Source organism: Trichechus manatus, unplaced genomic scaffold (genome assembly GCF_000243295.1).
Source record: "Trichechus manatus latirostris isolate Lorelei unplaced genomic scaffold, TriManLat1.0 scaffold00017, whole genome shotgun sequence".
NCBI lineage: Eukaryota > Metazoa > Chordata > Mammalia > Sirenia > Trichechidae > Trichechus > Trichechus manatus.
In genome coordinates, this window is record NW_004443953.1 from 10,400,907 (window position 1) to 10,416,657 (window position 15,751).

The 15,751-nt window shown below is 31.6% G+C and overlaps 1 protein-coding gene across 5 annotated transcripts in view; it reads left to right on the plus strand.

Annotated features, from left to right (window-relative positions):
* Positions 1 to 15,535, plus strand: part of GRIK2 (glutamate ionotropic receptor kainate type subunit 2) — a 781,170-nt gene extending 765,635 nt beyond the window's left edge. For 2 of the 5 annotated variants that reach the window (XM_023727604.1, XM_004372422.1), the window contains 3 exons: positions 1,266 to 1,516; positions 12,416 to 12,550; positions 14,790 to 14,954. In XM_023727604.1, the coding sequence (XP_023583372.1) occupies positions 1,266 to 1,516; positions 12,416 to 12,535 (371 nt within the window). In that variant the 3' untranslated portion in view covers positions 12,536 to 12,550; positions 14,790 to 14,954. Of the gene's footprint in view, positions 1 to 1,265; positions 1,517 to 10,837; positions 10,925 to 12,415; positions 12,551 to 14,789 lie in introns of all 5 variants that reach the window. The other 3 variants (XM_004372423.1, XM_023727605.1, XM_004372421.2) reach the window with 2 other exon arrangements.
* The last annotated feature ends 216 nt before the right edge of the window (positions 15,536 to 15,751 follow it).

Genomic DNA, 15,751 nt, shown 5'->3' on the forward strand with positions numbered 1-15,751 from the left:
CTGACCAGGTGGCACAGTGATTAAGAGCTACAGGGCACTACAGCTGATAACCAAAAGGTTGGCAGTTCAAATCCACCAGCCGCTCCTTGAAAACCCTATGGAACATTTCTACTCTGTCCTATAGGGTCACTATGAGTCAGAATTGACTCGATAGCAACGGGTTTGGTTTTGGTTTTCTTAGCAAAAATTAAGTTTTAGGTATAGATGTAGGCACACTAAAGTAGAAAAAAAAATTATAGACCACATCAAATGAAAGCTGAAATATTTAGTGTTTTCCTATAAGCAGAAAAACACTCACGGATAAATTTGTGAAGAAAGATGGTAGCTGAAGTATGTGTGTTTTAGGAAAGAAGATTAAACTTCAGAGGCTGTTTCTGGGTGGGAGAAAGCAATACGACCAATTCCCTGGGACAGATGTTGAAAGGTGTATGTAGTTCAATTTTTATTTTTTAAATGCTTCTGGAAAACCAATGAGAAAAGATACTACTTATTATGTAATACATAATGCAGATGAGTATCTACTCCCTCAGAATAAATCCTAAATTTCATTCATGTTGTTGCCTACAGTGAAAAGAACATTTCTCCCCAAGGCATAGAATGGTAAACAAATAAACAACCAAAAACATCTTATGATGTCAGGCCATAGGATCCTGGATTTATGAGTTAATTTGCCATTTTTAAATAATTCAAGTCTGTACAGACCTGTGTTTATTATTCATATCAAGTACAAAATATGAGTGACTGCTTATTATTTGCAGAGCATTATGTATCCTGAATATAGTTTGTTTAATCATGGTTGTCCTAAATAATTGCATTTAATCTTGGGAAACAGAATTTTTCCACAACTTTCCTAAAAATAGAGGTTAACCATTTGATCAAAGCTCTGGTTTCACTGTAGAATGATTCCCTGACATTAACTATACATCCTTATAGTCTATCCATTTACATTTGTGGATTCTTACTTACTGTTTTAGTTATTTTCCAATGCTCTGATCTGAGATACCTTTTAAAAGGAGACATTTCTTTCTTAGAAACAAAATTCATTTTACCCTTCAAAATCTAGAAAGGCCATTGCTTTATTTATCTTGTTAAACTTCTACTTTCTATCTTTTTCCAGTTGGCTTTTTCTACTGAAAATAAATATTGGCACACTTTGGAGCATTTGGAAAAGTCTCTGCCCTTTCCTCACATTTTACATGCTAACCTTTAATTATGAAATTCTGAGTTTCTTGAAGTAGTTTATAACACACTCTATCCTTTCTTAGGTTCTCCTTATCGAGATAAAATCACCATAGCGATTCTTCAGCTTCAAGAGGAAGGCAAGCTGCACATGATGAAGGAGAAGTGGTGGCGGGGCAATGGTTGTCCAGAGGAGGAGAGCAAAGAGGCCAGTGCCCTGGGGGTTCAAAATATTGGTGGCATCTTCATTGTTCTAGCAGCCGGCTTGGTGCTCTCGGTTTTTGTGGCAGTGGGAGAATTTTTATACAAATCCAAAAAAAACGCTCAATTGGAAAAGGTAAATGTCACTCTTTTACAATTAAAAACAATTATTGTGATTATAATAAACCAAACAATTTTTTATTTTTCCAACCAAGGGTAAAGCTTAGAACTGTGGCTGTTCATTGTCTTGTACCATTCATTATAAAACAATCACAAAAAGGACTCTGTATCACCATCATGGTTTTAAATTTGATCTCAATATGCTTAATTGTAGCCAGCATTCAGGACATGTGATGGTTTCTCCTCTTACTGAAGCCTGAAAAAAGAGAAGTTCATTGCAGTTAGTTTAATGGAGGAATTTAATTAATGAAGGAAGCAAAAACCAGAAACTCTAATATGCAGGGGTAAATACTTCTCTGCAGATAAATAAGATTTTAAGAGAAAACTGGTTAACAGTTTCAAGTTAAAGAGTAAGTGAAGTTTTTTATTTGAAAAATTCTAGTCTAATAAATTTCCATTTGAAAAAAGTAACAGCTCACAGTATGAAAATCATAATTTCCTACATTAATGAATATCTAAAAAAAAATTTGCCATTTAATATTATTCTTAATGAGTCCTTTTTTCCTCTGTACCAAAGTGTTTTGAAGAATGTTTATGAACCTCAAAAATATTAACATCATTAAAATTTTTCTTTTGGTTTTAATACATTTAGTCTTTTTTACAAATGTCTTTGTATTCTGTTCTTGAAAAGTTTGCGACCTCTTTCAGAATCTACATTTCTGGTGCTATACCTTCTTCATTTCTATAAGTATGAAGAGGTATATTTATAGAGAAGTCTCTATTTCAGATTGTACGTGACACTGTATATAAATTGATAGCTCTGGACATGAAATATTTGTAAAATGATAGCTCTGGACATGAAGTAGCCACTTTAACATTTTTAAGTCTTCTGGTACTTTATTGATTTAGTCTTTTTGTATATAAACAGCCCCCCCTTTTTTTCTCATAAAACTCGACAGTTTTTAGGGGTTAAATTTTAGACCCTATGCAGAATGAAGCTACATTCACTTTAATATTTTGAAACCATTATGAACTTTTATTGGTAAAATGAAGAGCAGAAAAGTGCTATTTTAAAAATACTATCATGCATAGATGAGTAGAACATCTGCTGATGTTCTTTGACGCATTTGCATCTTTAAATCTATTTTTGAAAACCAAAAACATTTTCTTTTCTCTTTAATAATTTATGTTTACTTACCCTCTGTGGACCTCAGAATTTTAGAAACATCATTTCAACATTTTTATTTTACTACGTTAGCTAATTCTTAGAAATACTGCTTATATAAATCAATATTTCAATAGCCTCATTCTGTATATGACATTAAGGTAAGCATTGAAAAATTATTTAGACAATCACACAATTTATTTTCCCATAACCTTCAGGATGGCTGTTTATGCTGATTTGGCTAAATCAAACATTTTTTTATACTGGTGTGACTGATCATTATGTCTAAGTATACATTCTAATGTTATGATCATTTTGAAATAAATTCCTAAGAACTAATCAAAGAAGAAAAATCTTAACTCATAAATTTCCATTTTCATTAATAATTGTCAATAAATGTAAAAATAATTTGGTTAGTGAAGGCTTTAAGTAAGTCCAAAAATTATAGACAGAATTTGGGTTTTTCAGTTGAAATCTCAAATCATCCATATGTAATGGTTTCCTTTAAGTGCTAGCTCAGTATTAAAATAAATCAAATTTATCTTTTGAAAAAAATGTAGCATTCTATTATCTTTGTTTCTATGTGTCATTTTTATATAATAATAACTAAACCGTATCTCTATGCACAATTCTTGTATACACATTCTGTTCAAAAGAAAAATAAAAGGTGTGAGATTTAATTCCTTAAAATAACCTGTTTCATTGTTGTTATAAATAATTTATTTGGATTTTTTTACGTATCAGTCAGTTTTTTTGATATCCTATGGAATGAGCTTTATATATATAACCTTCTAAAAATTAGGAAAAGGAAATTAATTTAATTTTTTTGAACAAAACATTACGTTGAACTGCATTGATTTTACAGAGCACAGTAGCCACACTCCCCAAAGGCCAGACCTTTCTTCTGAGGGCCTCTGGGCACCTTTCAGTTAGCAGCCTAGAGAGGTAACCATTTGAACCACCTGGGGATTCCACCTTTAATCTGCCCCATATTAAATTACTTGCAGTTTTCCAAGTTCTTCCAGCTTTTCCCAAACTCTTCCTTTTGTCTTGAATATACTTTGTTTATTTTTCTATGGCAAACTGCCATTAGTCATTTTAGAGTAGACATTTAAGACCAGGTGGTGATGCAGTTGTTAAGTGCTCAGCTGCTAACCGAGAGGTCAGTGGTTTGAACCTACTAGCCGCTCTGCAGAATAAAGATGTGGCTGTCTGTTTCCGTAAAGATTACAGCCTAGGAAACTCTATGGGGCAGTTGTGCTCTTCCTATAGGGTCACATGAGTCAGAATTGATTTGACAGCAACAGTAACAGGTATCAACTTTCCAGAAAACTTTTCCTGATCAATAGATATAATGGGTTTGGGCACAGAGCACAGCTTTTTTAGGCAAGGTTGGATAGGTTTTTATTTTCTATTGCAACAAAACAATGCAACCTGTATATCTTTTTTTTTTTTTTTTTTGCTTGGCTGATTTCGGATACTGTCGTCATTCTGAAAACACCCCCCTTGAGAAAGTAGGGAAAGTATTTTGCCCATTTCAATCCACATCGTGCATTAAACCTAGATGCCTATTGTCTGTGAATTTACACCTTGTCCGTGGAGTCTATTTCGACTCATAGTAACCCCATGTGACAGAGTAGAACTGCCCATAGGATTTTTTAGGCTATAATCTTAAGGGAAGCAGATTGCCAGGTCCTTCTCCTGTGGAGCTGCTGGTTGAATTCAAACTGCCAACCTTTCGGTTAACAGTCGAGCTCTTAACCGTTGTGCCAGTAGGGCTCCTCCACTACACCTTAGCCCACTATTTTATTTGTATTTGTTGCTTTCTGTATGTGTCTCCCTATTATACTCTTAATATGTTAGGATAAGGACCTGCTGTTTTACATTTTTATCTCCAGGGTCTTCATCAGTGCCCGGTGGTATAACATCTATTTTTCTATTAATCTGTCTATTATCTAAATTAATAATAAAGTTTATTCTAGTTACCTATTTAGAAAAGCCCATCATAAAAAAGAACTATGTTTCAATGGTGGTAAATTAAATAATTATAGGTTTATTAGAAGTGACCTGTTTTATTTATTTGGACAAAATAGGTTCTTGGGCTCAATTCTTCTTCATTTTTCCTGAGGAACATGTTATTAGGTTGAACTATACAGCTATGTAACACGTTACTTAATTTATTATAATTAATCACAAAATATTTCTAGAATTTATCATTAAGTATGCATGAGGATATATAGAAATTCAGTTTATTTACACTATCACAATAATGCCTTTAACTTAGATTTCTTAACTTTTAATAATGAACACTTGTGAAATTATTCATTTATTCAACAAACATTTATTGAGAACCAAATATACAATGAATTGTGTTTGGCAACTTTGAAGGTGAGCAAGGCTGTATTAGTCACTGTTTCAGCCCCAAAGTGCTTTGCTATCTTTTTCTTCTCTTTCCCCCTTTTCCTTCTTCGTTACAGTATTCTTTAAAAGAACAAATGAAATTTCCTATCTTTATATAAATAGCCTGGAAGATATATGAACTTTATGGATAAAATTTAAGAATAGCTAATATCTTTCATATTAGATATTATATCTTTGATGATGATAGTGGTAAATTTAGTAATTATTATTATTATTATTATTATTGGAGCCCTGGTGGCACAGTGGTTAAGAGCTCAGCTACTAACCAAAAGGTTGTTAGTTTGAATCCACCAGCCGCTCCTTGGAAACCCTATAGAGCAGTTGTACTATGTCCTATGGGGTCGCTATGAGTAGGAATCAACTCGACGGCAATGGGGTGATCATTATTATTATTTTAAAGGTAAAAATAAGATGTCTTTTATAGCACATAGTTTGTGAAATATTAATCAAAACAAACAGCTCTTGATCATGATGTCTTTTTTAAATTTCCCAATTGTTTGATAAGAGTAGTTTAAGAATGTGTCATTTTTAAATGAAGATAGGTTAAAAATAATAATAGAAAATAAAGCTGAAATATGTGGACAGTATAAAACTAAAAAACTGTATATTGCATTCATTTCAGATGACCACAAGATGGTGTATTACATTTTTTATAGTGCTTAATGGTTTTAATTTTGATGCAAGTATATTAATGCATAAAAGATGCATTGTTTTTATTTATTCAAACTTTCACAGTAGTTATTTATTTTTCTGATTTTTCAAACTTAACTGCTTGTCCATTTGGAAAGATACTGTAAATATGTTTCTTGTCTGATTGTGTTTTAAAAAGTAACTACACATATGCATTTTCTGATTGATTTTCTTTGTGTCTTACCTCTTCCCTGATTTTAAACACATTGCTACTTAAGGGTTGCTCAGCAATCTGAGAAACTGTTGTATACCTGAGAAAATCCTCAGTGCATTTCGGATGTATGGGGATTCGTTTGAAGGATCCTGTTTGCCACCTTCCAAATCTTATTTATAACTGAAACAACCTGCTTAATGTATAAAATTGTGATTTATATAATAATATTTATGATACAATATTGCTTTTGTAGGCATAAATTATAAGTGAGCTTAATCATTTTACTATTTATGAAAGTATTGCATTACATAATTATGGTTTACTCATTTATGTTTAAAATTAGTCACCATTCCTTAAATATCTCAATGTGTCCTTTTTTAAAAGATACACATAATTCTGCTTTTTTTTGCTATCCAGCAACAATAGTAACGTAACTTAGTTTGATTTTTTTTGTCTGATTTGTATGCAGAAATATGTTCTTTCCCACGTAATTTAAAATGGATTTACCTGTACAAATAACTTTTATTAAACTGCTTGAATATGAATCTTTGACTTCTCAGGCGTGGAAAATCTTTTTTAAAAAATTAAATATATTGTTCCCTCTATTCACTCTGAGTTGGAATCAACTCATCAGCAATTGGTTTATTTTTGTTTATTTTTTTGTTGTTGTTACTTAAGAATAAACTAAATACAGGAAAAATACCTGAGAAATAAAACATGTTAATTATTACTGAGGCATTGAATTTGTAAGATATGTGTCCCCATCTTAAACATATATTTTTGCTCTAACTTTCCTCTAAGATGATTGAAGTATTATTTTAAGAACTATATTGTATTGTTGTTTTCAGAACAGAGTCCATTTTAGTTAGTGTAGTTATTTATATTATAGAACATTGTTAAATTATATGCAAGATGATCCCTAAATAATATTTTTCCAGTCACTGAAAGTTCAAAAGAAAGGTGAGAACACATAAAATGTTCTTCAGGTTACTGCTGAGTAACAAACGTGAAAGGTGACCATAAATCAGAGTAGTAGAGGCACAAATAAATGAAACATTGCAATTTTGGGAACGATAAGGAGAAAATTGGAATGATTTAGTTTAAACCCGCAAGACTAGGGATCAGGAGTGAAACACTATTTACAGGGAAAACATTTTTGAAGCTGGTTGAATCTGTATTTCATGAAAACAGAATTAAAGCAAATTGTTCACAGGTCCCTATACACAAATTGCTCTATAAAGTTGCTGTTAATGAAGAAACTACTTTAAAATACCAAAGAAAAATCCAAACCCACTGCTTATGAGTCATTCTAACTAATAGTGACCCTATAGGACAGAACAGAACTGCCCCATAGGGTTTCCAAGGCTGTAAATCTTTACTGAGGCAGACTGTCACATCTTTCTCCTGTGGAGCGGCTGGTGGGTTCGACCTTTCGGTTAGCAGCCAAGCACTTTAACCACTGCACCACCAGAGCTCCTACTTTAAAATAGTCTCATAAATTACTTCTCAGAATGTTGAAGGATTAATTCTCACAAGAGCGATGCTTTTTAAAAGAAGCCATTTATTAGATAAGCTATAGAAATGCAAACTGTTATAAATCATCAGTAAAGATTTTATTTCAATATTTACATTTTTCCAAGTAATGCCTTTTCACAAACCACAAAATATTTATCCTTTCCATTAATTACATTTAATATATGGAATTTTAGCTGTATTTAACTCTTCAGAAGTTAAAACTCCTAAATAAATTTTTAATCTAAGAAAATTTAGCTACAAAGCATGCATTTCTGAGGTTAAAAGCTGTAAATAAATTTTGGACAAATAGTCAATTTTGTAATGTTTCTATATCACTGACTTTCTCTGACAGCGTGTCTCTAAATTTCTGTCAATGACCTATATAAGGACTAAATGGCTAATATTTAAAAATATCCTTACATGTAAACATAAAATCATACTCTGAAATAATAATAATCTCCATTTTGCTCACAAATTCACTTTCAAATCAGCCAAAGTATTTTTAAATAATTCACTTGTGAACTGTCACTCTTTTTATCCCCACAAATGATGTTTTCAAATTAAGATTGTAGCCTGACAGATAATAATTTTATAACTTTATTTTAATAAACAAAGTTTTTTGAAGTAGAGTATCTCATTTGAATACAAAATGACCTCAAAAACACTGTAAATGTTATTGTCCATATTGCACAGGAGAGGGTATTAAGTACCACAAGGGTCAAGTACATTTTCCAATGTCAAAGATGCCTAGTCTAACACTATTTACACTATACCACATTGCACGCATACACACCCAGAAAAACAAAAACAATTTTTTATTGATAGTTTTCCATCCTAAACTTACACTGGGAAAAATAATGTGTACTAGGGGTCTTAAATGGGTAAACAGATTGTAGGTTTTTATCATAAGCACTGTCTAATTACTATAGTTTTCTTCCTTGGGTCTACACATCAAGCATGGGTTTTCGAATAAAAGAGACTTGGGAATCATATCTCAACTTCATTCAAACTTGAATAAAACTTAGTTTTTCTGAATTTCTCTAAAATAAATAAATGGGGTTCAGAATGCTCCATAAATGAAATTGTTTTAAAAATTAATATAGTTACTATACATGCAGTTCTTAGTATGAAGCCCTGGTGGCTCAGTGATTAAGAGCTCGGCTGCTATCCTAAAGGTCGGCAGTTTGACTCCATCAGCCACTCCTTGGAAACCATATGGGGCAGTTCTACTCTGTCCTATAGGGTCACTAGGAGTTGGGATCGTAAGCAGCTGTTGTTATAGTATCGTTATTATTCCTAAAGCTGATATATTCCAACTGGTAGACTTTAGGCACAAAGAGCTCTCCTAGAACTAAGCATTAGTTATTTGTGTGTGTGTGTGTGAAAAATTGTGTCTCTATGACTACCAGCAAGAATGTGATGATTAACATTGCTTTTTCTTAAAATGCACTTCACAGCTCTATTGACAAAAATGATGTTGAAACTTGTCAGACCTTATTTATTGATTTTTTAAGCTTAAATAGGGGAAGTGTAAAACATGTATAATGATGCTCCATTTTTCTCTGTCTCATTGTATTTGCAAAATGCAATATGAAGTTATTGGGTAACTGTTTCTGTAATAGTCAAGGTTTCTGAGAATATTTTAATATTTGATTATATATTGTTGAAATAATACAGGCTGAAGCCTAGCATTTTTGTCATTTTACTCACTAGGAAAGAAATGCATTTCTTTTTGCTCCATAAATTGTTCCTGTCTGCTTTATTATTTAACATTAAAAAATTAACATTTATTAAGGAATAAGTCCAGGAAAAAGGTTCAGATGAAAATCAAATAACTGCTAAGGGGGCAGTCTAATATAATAAAGGAATCAAGAATGGAAGTCAAGAGAAAAGGGTTACCATCTTATCTCTGATACCGGTTATGTGCATGGCTTTAGATAGCTAACTTGCCTTCTTGAATTGTAGTTTGTCTAGCTGTAAAACTGCAGTGATTAAGCAGTAGGAGCAATATGATACTGCATGTAAAGTCGCTTCTGACTGCTGCACTGCTTCTCTAAATAATATAATTTTTTGTAAAGATAGCTGTTCTAAAACTAAATATGAAGATCAAAGTTGCTTATGTATATTTTTTATCAGGAATGTCTTAATGAGTCCTTTTTCATCTCTCATTGTTTCAGTGTTATATTCGTATAGCCTTAGGTCAATTCATACTTCTGAATGTATAACATCAGCTATTTGAGTTTTTCAAAAAGCCTATAAATTAAAAGTATAAATCAAAAGGAGTGGGTCATATCAAATGACACTTATTGTCCTTATTTCATACGCCAATGTTTATATAAAATATATTACATTCTATATACTTTTTATTCCATTTTAGTTAACACCTTACATATGATAATTTTCTGCAAGTGATCACAATGACTGGTTTGTCTTCACTACATGTAATTCAGAAGTCTTTGGGCAAAAGACCTACAGAGTCAGAAATTAATTAGAAAATTCTCAGAATGGACTAGTTTTCCATAATCAGTTATCAAATAATTTAAATGACAAACATGACAATACAGTTTGTTTGCTATGGGCTATTATATATTAGAAAATTGAACTGCAAAATCTGATAAAGGCACATTAATGATATTTTGGTAGGGCTTCAAGTAGCAAATGCATATAAAAATGATTGGAAATTATTTTGAATTAATTTTCAAATATTCTTTTAATTTTATACTATCAAAGAATAAGATAGTAAGACACGTAAAATAGAGATTCCTCCTTAAAAATAAATACTAACTACAGACTTGGTAAAAAAGAATAATATTGTACGATTATTTCTCCTTTGGATGAAAGACGAATACATATGTTCAACATGAAAGTGACTGCCTTAAAAGTTGAAAAATGAAACTGGTTATTTTTCATCAGTTGCTCTTTTTAAAAGACATTGCTAAATATAACAGTTTTAACTTAAAAGTGAAGTTTAAATATGTCAGTGTTCAGTGTGAACCATGGCTACAACTAGATTTCTAATGTTAAAAAAAAGTCTGTGCTTCTCCATGTACTGTCACATCATGTTATCCAATAAGAAATGTATGTATAAATTTGAGAGTTACATTGTTAATAATACATGATTCTATACCAGTAATGATATTCTTGAGAACATTTGTCTATGGACTATTTATATATTTTCTGATTATACTCAAAATTCAAAATATAGCCTTAAAAAAAGTGTAAGTATAGCCAAGTTCATTCTTTAAATGTGTTCAGACCTTCGTTGTTTCAAGAAACAGAGATGTGTGAATATAGTGTAGCTCATTAAATACAGTGAATTTTCTAATGAGTTTTAGTAACTTAAATGCAATTATACATGCTAACAGCTCAAAGATTTAAATTTTCATTTTCAGGAATCTTCTATTTGGTTAGTGCCACCCTACCATCCAGACACTGTTTAGTAAACTTTTGAAACTTACTAAAAGAGGTTTTTAATAATGGTTAGTATCCATGTGCCTTTCCTTTTTTTCTTTTTGTAGTCTGTTACATGAATGTGGAGAAACTTTTTTTGTTGTTATTTTCACCCTAAGGAACTTACTTTATTTAATGACATGACTTTTGAATTTCCCCTTCTAGAGAGGGGTGATTTGACAGTCAAGATAGCTTACTTTTTAAATTCTTTCTTTCTTGCTTACTTGTCTCTCTTCCTTTTTTCTTTCTTTCTTCTTCTTTTTTAATTTATGATAACCTGATGAACTCCTGTTTTAAGTGCACTTCGGTTTTTCAAAGCCTTATTTCTTGGTCCACTAAAAAGGCTTTATAAAAATTCCAATGATAATGAGAAGTAGGAAATACAATTTTCTCTATTGTATAGAAAATATTTATTTAAAAGGGAGACAGTAATTTTTGGCAACATACAGCCTGAGGAAACAACTATATTTCACAAAAATATCTGTAGGTTAAACTTTAGATTCGTACATAGATTTAGTAAATGAATTTACATTTTAAAGCTCTAAAAAAGAAAATAATATGTTTGCACTAGTGCCACAAATGAACAGTATTTTAGGATATTATTAAATTCCTTTACCTTGTCATGTTGATTCTAAAATCTTGCTCACATCAGGAGTTGTTCATAGTTTTATGATGGATTACAAATATTTTGTGAGAAGAAAAACTATTGTCTAACCGTGACTTTGTTAGTAAGCAGAGATAAAAACTATTTTTCAAGTAAACTAATATTTATAGGTCAAAAAAGAGCCGGCAAAATTCAGTTTATTCAGAGAAAATGAATAAAAAATGATAGTTTGAAAACAAATAATCAAGGCTAAAGATTGCTCGATTAAAATGTTCACTTTCCAATAGCCTTATACAACAGAGCCTAGAATGATAACCATGAGGTTTTACATGTATACAATTTTGAGATAGTGTCTAAATTTTTTAAATATAATTTACTTAAGGTAATTTTAAATTATAAAAGTTTTAACTATTCTGGTCTTTGATTAGAACAGTTTCTTCAACTATATTTTATACTACTCAGCATTATAAATGCGAAACTATATAAAATTGCTTAAAATAGTTTTATATATTTTTGTTTATAGTCTGAGGTAAGTATAGAGTACTTAATACAGAGTGTATTTCTTAACTTACTAGAAATAAAATTGAGCCATTTCATAGTTCAATATGTATGTATACTTATGATTTTTTTTCTAAAAAATAATCTGGTTAGACCACTCTCTTAGTATGGAAAAAATTAATTACTATTTCTATGGATTATTTTTTGAAATTAATGCAGTCAAAATGTCTGAATATTCAGATTTTCAAAAGAGAGTGTTACAAATTATTTAACATTTGGGAAATGCACTGGTTTGAAGTGAAGCTTTATGTCAAACAATTCAATATTATTCATATCTTATAACTTTTTAAGGGTCATTTGGGATCAAGGTGTGACCTTGTCATCGTCTAATCAATTCTTCTGTTAAATGTTTCAACAGAGAGCCAAGACTAAGTTACCTCAAGACTATGTATCCTTCCCCCTTTTGGAGACAGATTTTTCCATTTCTTCAGTGTTGTCACCATCACCATCTTCATCATCATTATCATCCTGTTCTTAATAAGTACATCTAATAGTACGTATTAAGCAATACACATGTCCATACACTGGCTGTCACGTGCCATATAAATCCTTCAATATAAACATAATTCATGAATTTCAGGACCTTATAATTTAACACATAATAAATATCACATGGCACTAACTCTGTAGTTAATGGGAAATTCACAAGCAGTATTTTATTCCTCACCACATAACAAGTGCTAATAAATTAATATTTTACTAAATTAATGTTATTAAACAAATACTAAAGTTTTGCCTGATTTGATTACTTTTATAAAACACATTTTGCTAAACTTCTAATTCTGGAAACAAAACAAAACCTATTTAAGGAATTGAATTTGAAACACTGTTAAATATGAGTTAAAATATTAGGGTCATGTGTCCTTTGTTGTTTATTCAGGTAGCACTTAAAGAACACATATGTGTACAGTCTCTGCCATGAGAATTTGATCTCTGCTCTTTGCATGCGATTCAGTGAGAGTGACCTATAGAAGACCTAGGGGCCAGATAGAAGAAATACATGATAATGAGTGCAAACTATTGAGGGAATAAAACTAAACCCAGTGAAAATAGTGAAGCTGGTTAATTACTGAGGTAAGGGATGAAGATGTAGTGTAGGAAAGATGAAAGAACTTGGCAGGGCCCTAGAGCAAGGAGAAAATGGAGAGCCATTATGAGAAAAATAGGATATTTGAATTTGACCTGTTTCTTAGACATTACTGCTATTAATAAATTGGTGTTAAAAATATATTATCCTGGTATTTGTGAGCCTTTTGGGAAGCAGTAGGGTGGTTATAGAGTTAGGAAGACTATGACTATGGAAACTATTCAATGAACCATAAGAGGAAAAATGAGGATCTGGTCAGGGATGGACAAGAAGATACTAGAGAAGGGTCAAAAATCACAGAACTCTCCATCAGGATATTCTGTTGGAATCTCTGGTGTGAGATGCAGAAAATCACCCACCATCTCTCTCAACCAGTTTTCTCTGTCACACAGATGCCTACTTTAATTCAAAGTATTATTTTTAATGTCACCAAAGATTCTGCATGCAAAATCATTTTTAAAAATATGACACATAAAAAGTATTTTTATCTAGTTATCTAGGAATTAGCCTGAGTTGATAAATAACAAAGCTGCGACACATAAAGCAAAAATAAAGTCAATCACATGCATATTTGCTTTGGTTTATTTCATTATGTTTTTACATCACTTTTTGTAGTTGTGTAAATTTTTCATACTCGTTCACATCTTTGGTTGCTGTCCACATTTTTGATACAGCCTAAGTCTTAGACCATCTGAGCTTCAATATCATACACAGCTGGTTTATGAATCTGATTTAAATGCAACTAACACACATGTATTTCAATCAGGTTCAGAGTAACTACCAAAATTTTGCTTCACATATATGACTCTAATATGAATCTTGAGGAATGTGTAATAATAAGCTCCACATATAGAGTTTCTAGCAAACCTATTTCTAATGAGATAGCAATTAAGTAAAAAATATATTTCTAAGGTCATTTTTTATCCTCATAGGATAGGTTATTTACCAACTTTCAGTTATCAAGCTGATAATAAAAAAGATTAATATTTTTATTGCTTTTTAACTTGGTAAAATTTGCCATTTTATGATTAAATCACATTTATTTCTAATCACCATTCATGCTTTTATGCATAATCACAGAAAAGATAAAATGAAATATTCAAAATTATATTCTTCTTTTCCTGTCTAACTGCGTGAGTGCTGTTTTTGTTCTGTTTTGAGATCCTCAGTGAAAAGTCCATGTTTACAGGAAGTTTGTATATCCCATGTTGTGATCTAAAAAGTAGTGTATTTCTTCTATTTTTTTTTTTTAAGTACCAAGAATGCATTTCTGGTTGTAGATTTGTGTATATGTGTATGTATTTAAGTTTTTAAGTTTTATGGTAGATCTTTACCTATAATGCTATTCTATGTTATAGAGTGCCATCTGAAAATCTTATTCAAGATACATGCAATATGTGTGTTAGTAATTAGCAGTTCATTTTGGTATCAGGCGGAGATTTTCTTTAAGCCAGTCCACCTTGATAACATATTTTCATTATCGTGTGTTGTGTATTAAAAGTGTAACAATTTGTTTTAACGTCTATAATAATATTTTTTTCAAATCTAGAAGCTTCTTTGTTGATTGAGAATTATTTTAAAATTGTTTCTGAACAGAGGCAGTTTGTCGGTTTTATAATACTTATATTTTTCTGTTCTTCTATAGAGGTCCTTCTGTAGCGCCATGGTTGAAGAACTGAGGATGTCCCTGAAGTGCCAGCGTCGGTTAAAACACAAGCCACAAGCCCCAGTTATTGTGAAAACAGAAGAAGTTATCAACATGCACACATTTAACGACAGAAGGTTGCCAGGTAAAGAAACCATGGCATAAAGCTGGGAGGCCAAACACCCAAGCACAAACTGTCGTCTTTTTCCAAACAATTTAGCGAGAATGTTTCCTGTGGAAATATGCAACCTGTGCAAAATAAAAATGAGTTACCTCATGCCGCTGTGTCTATGAACTACAGACTTTGTGATCTAAACAGTTGCAATGATCAGACTTGATTTACAAGCATCATGGATCAACCAAGTTACACGGGGTTACACTGTTTATCATGGGTTCTTCCCTTCTTCTGAGTGAATGTTACATACTCATTTTGTGGCTGGTTTCAAATGCAGTCCAGTGAGAAATTATAGGTTCTTTTTGAAGTCTAACTGTTGCCTGGAGATGGAATATCAATGCCCAACAGGGTAACCAGTAAAAGAATCATTAAGAATAAAAATACTTGGAATCAGCAAAAACTATAGTGTTACAAGAAACAGTACAGTCTTCTGAACTCCCAGATAATAGAAGTGATGATGTACTAGCCCCCAACTACTCAGTATAATGATCATCTGAATAGACAATATGTGTTCATAGGATGTGAAACAAATGTAATGCAAAACAAATCTGGATTTCATGGCACGTGAATATAAAGCAGATCGTCATCAGTTTTATTTTTATTTTGTTTTTTTTTTTTTCTTTTTCTTGACAGTCTGTGTCATTGATTGAAATAGAAATGTCAATTACCAAGGCAATAATTTTTTTTCTTAAAGCTCCAAGGCAGGAGCTTTAACATGCTACTCTAATTCCTACCTATCACCCACCCCACACACTCTTTCACCAACCCCATCCCAAGAATAAGAAAG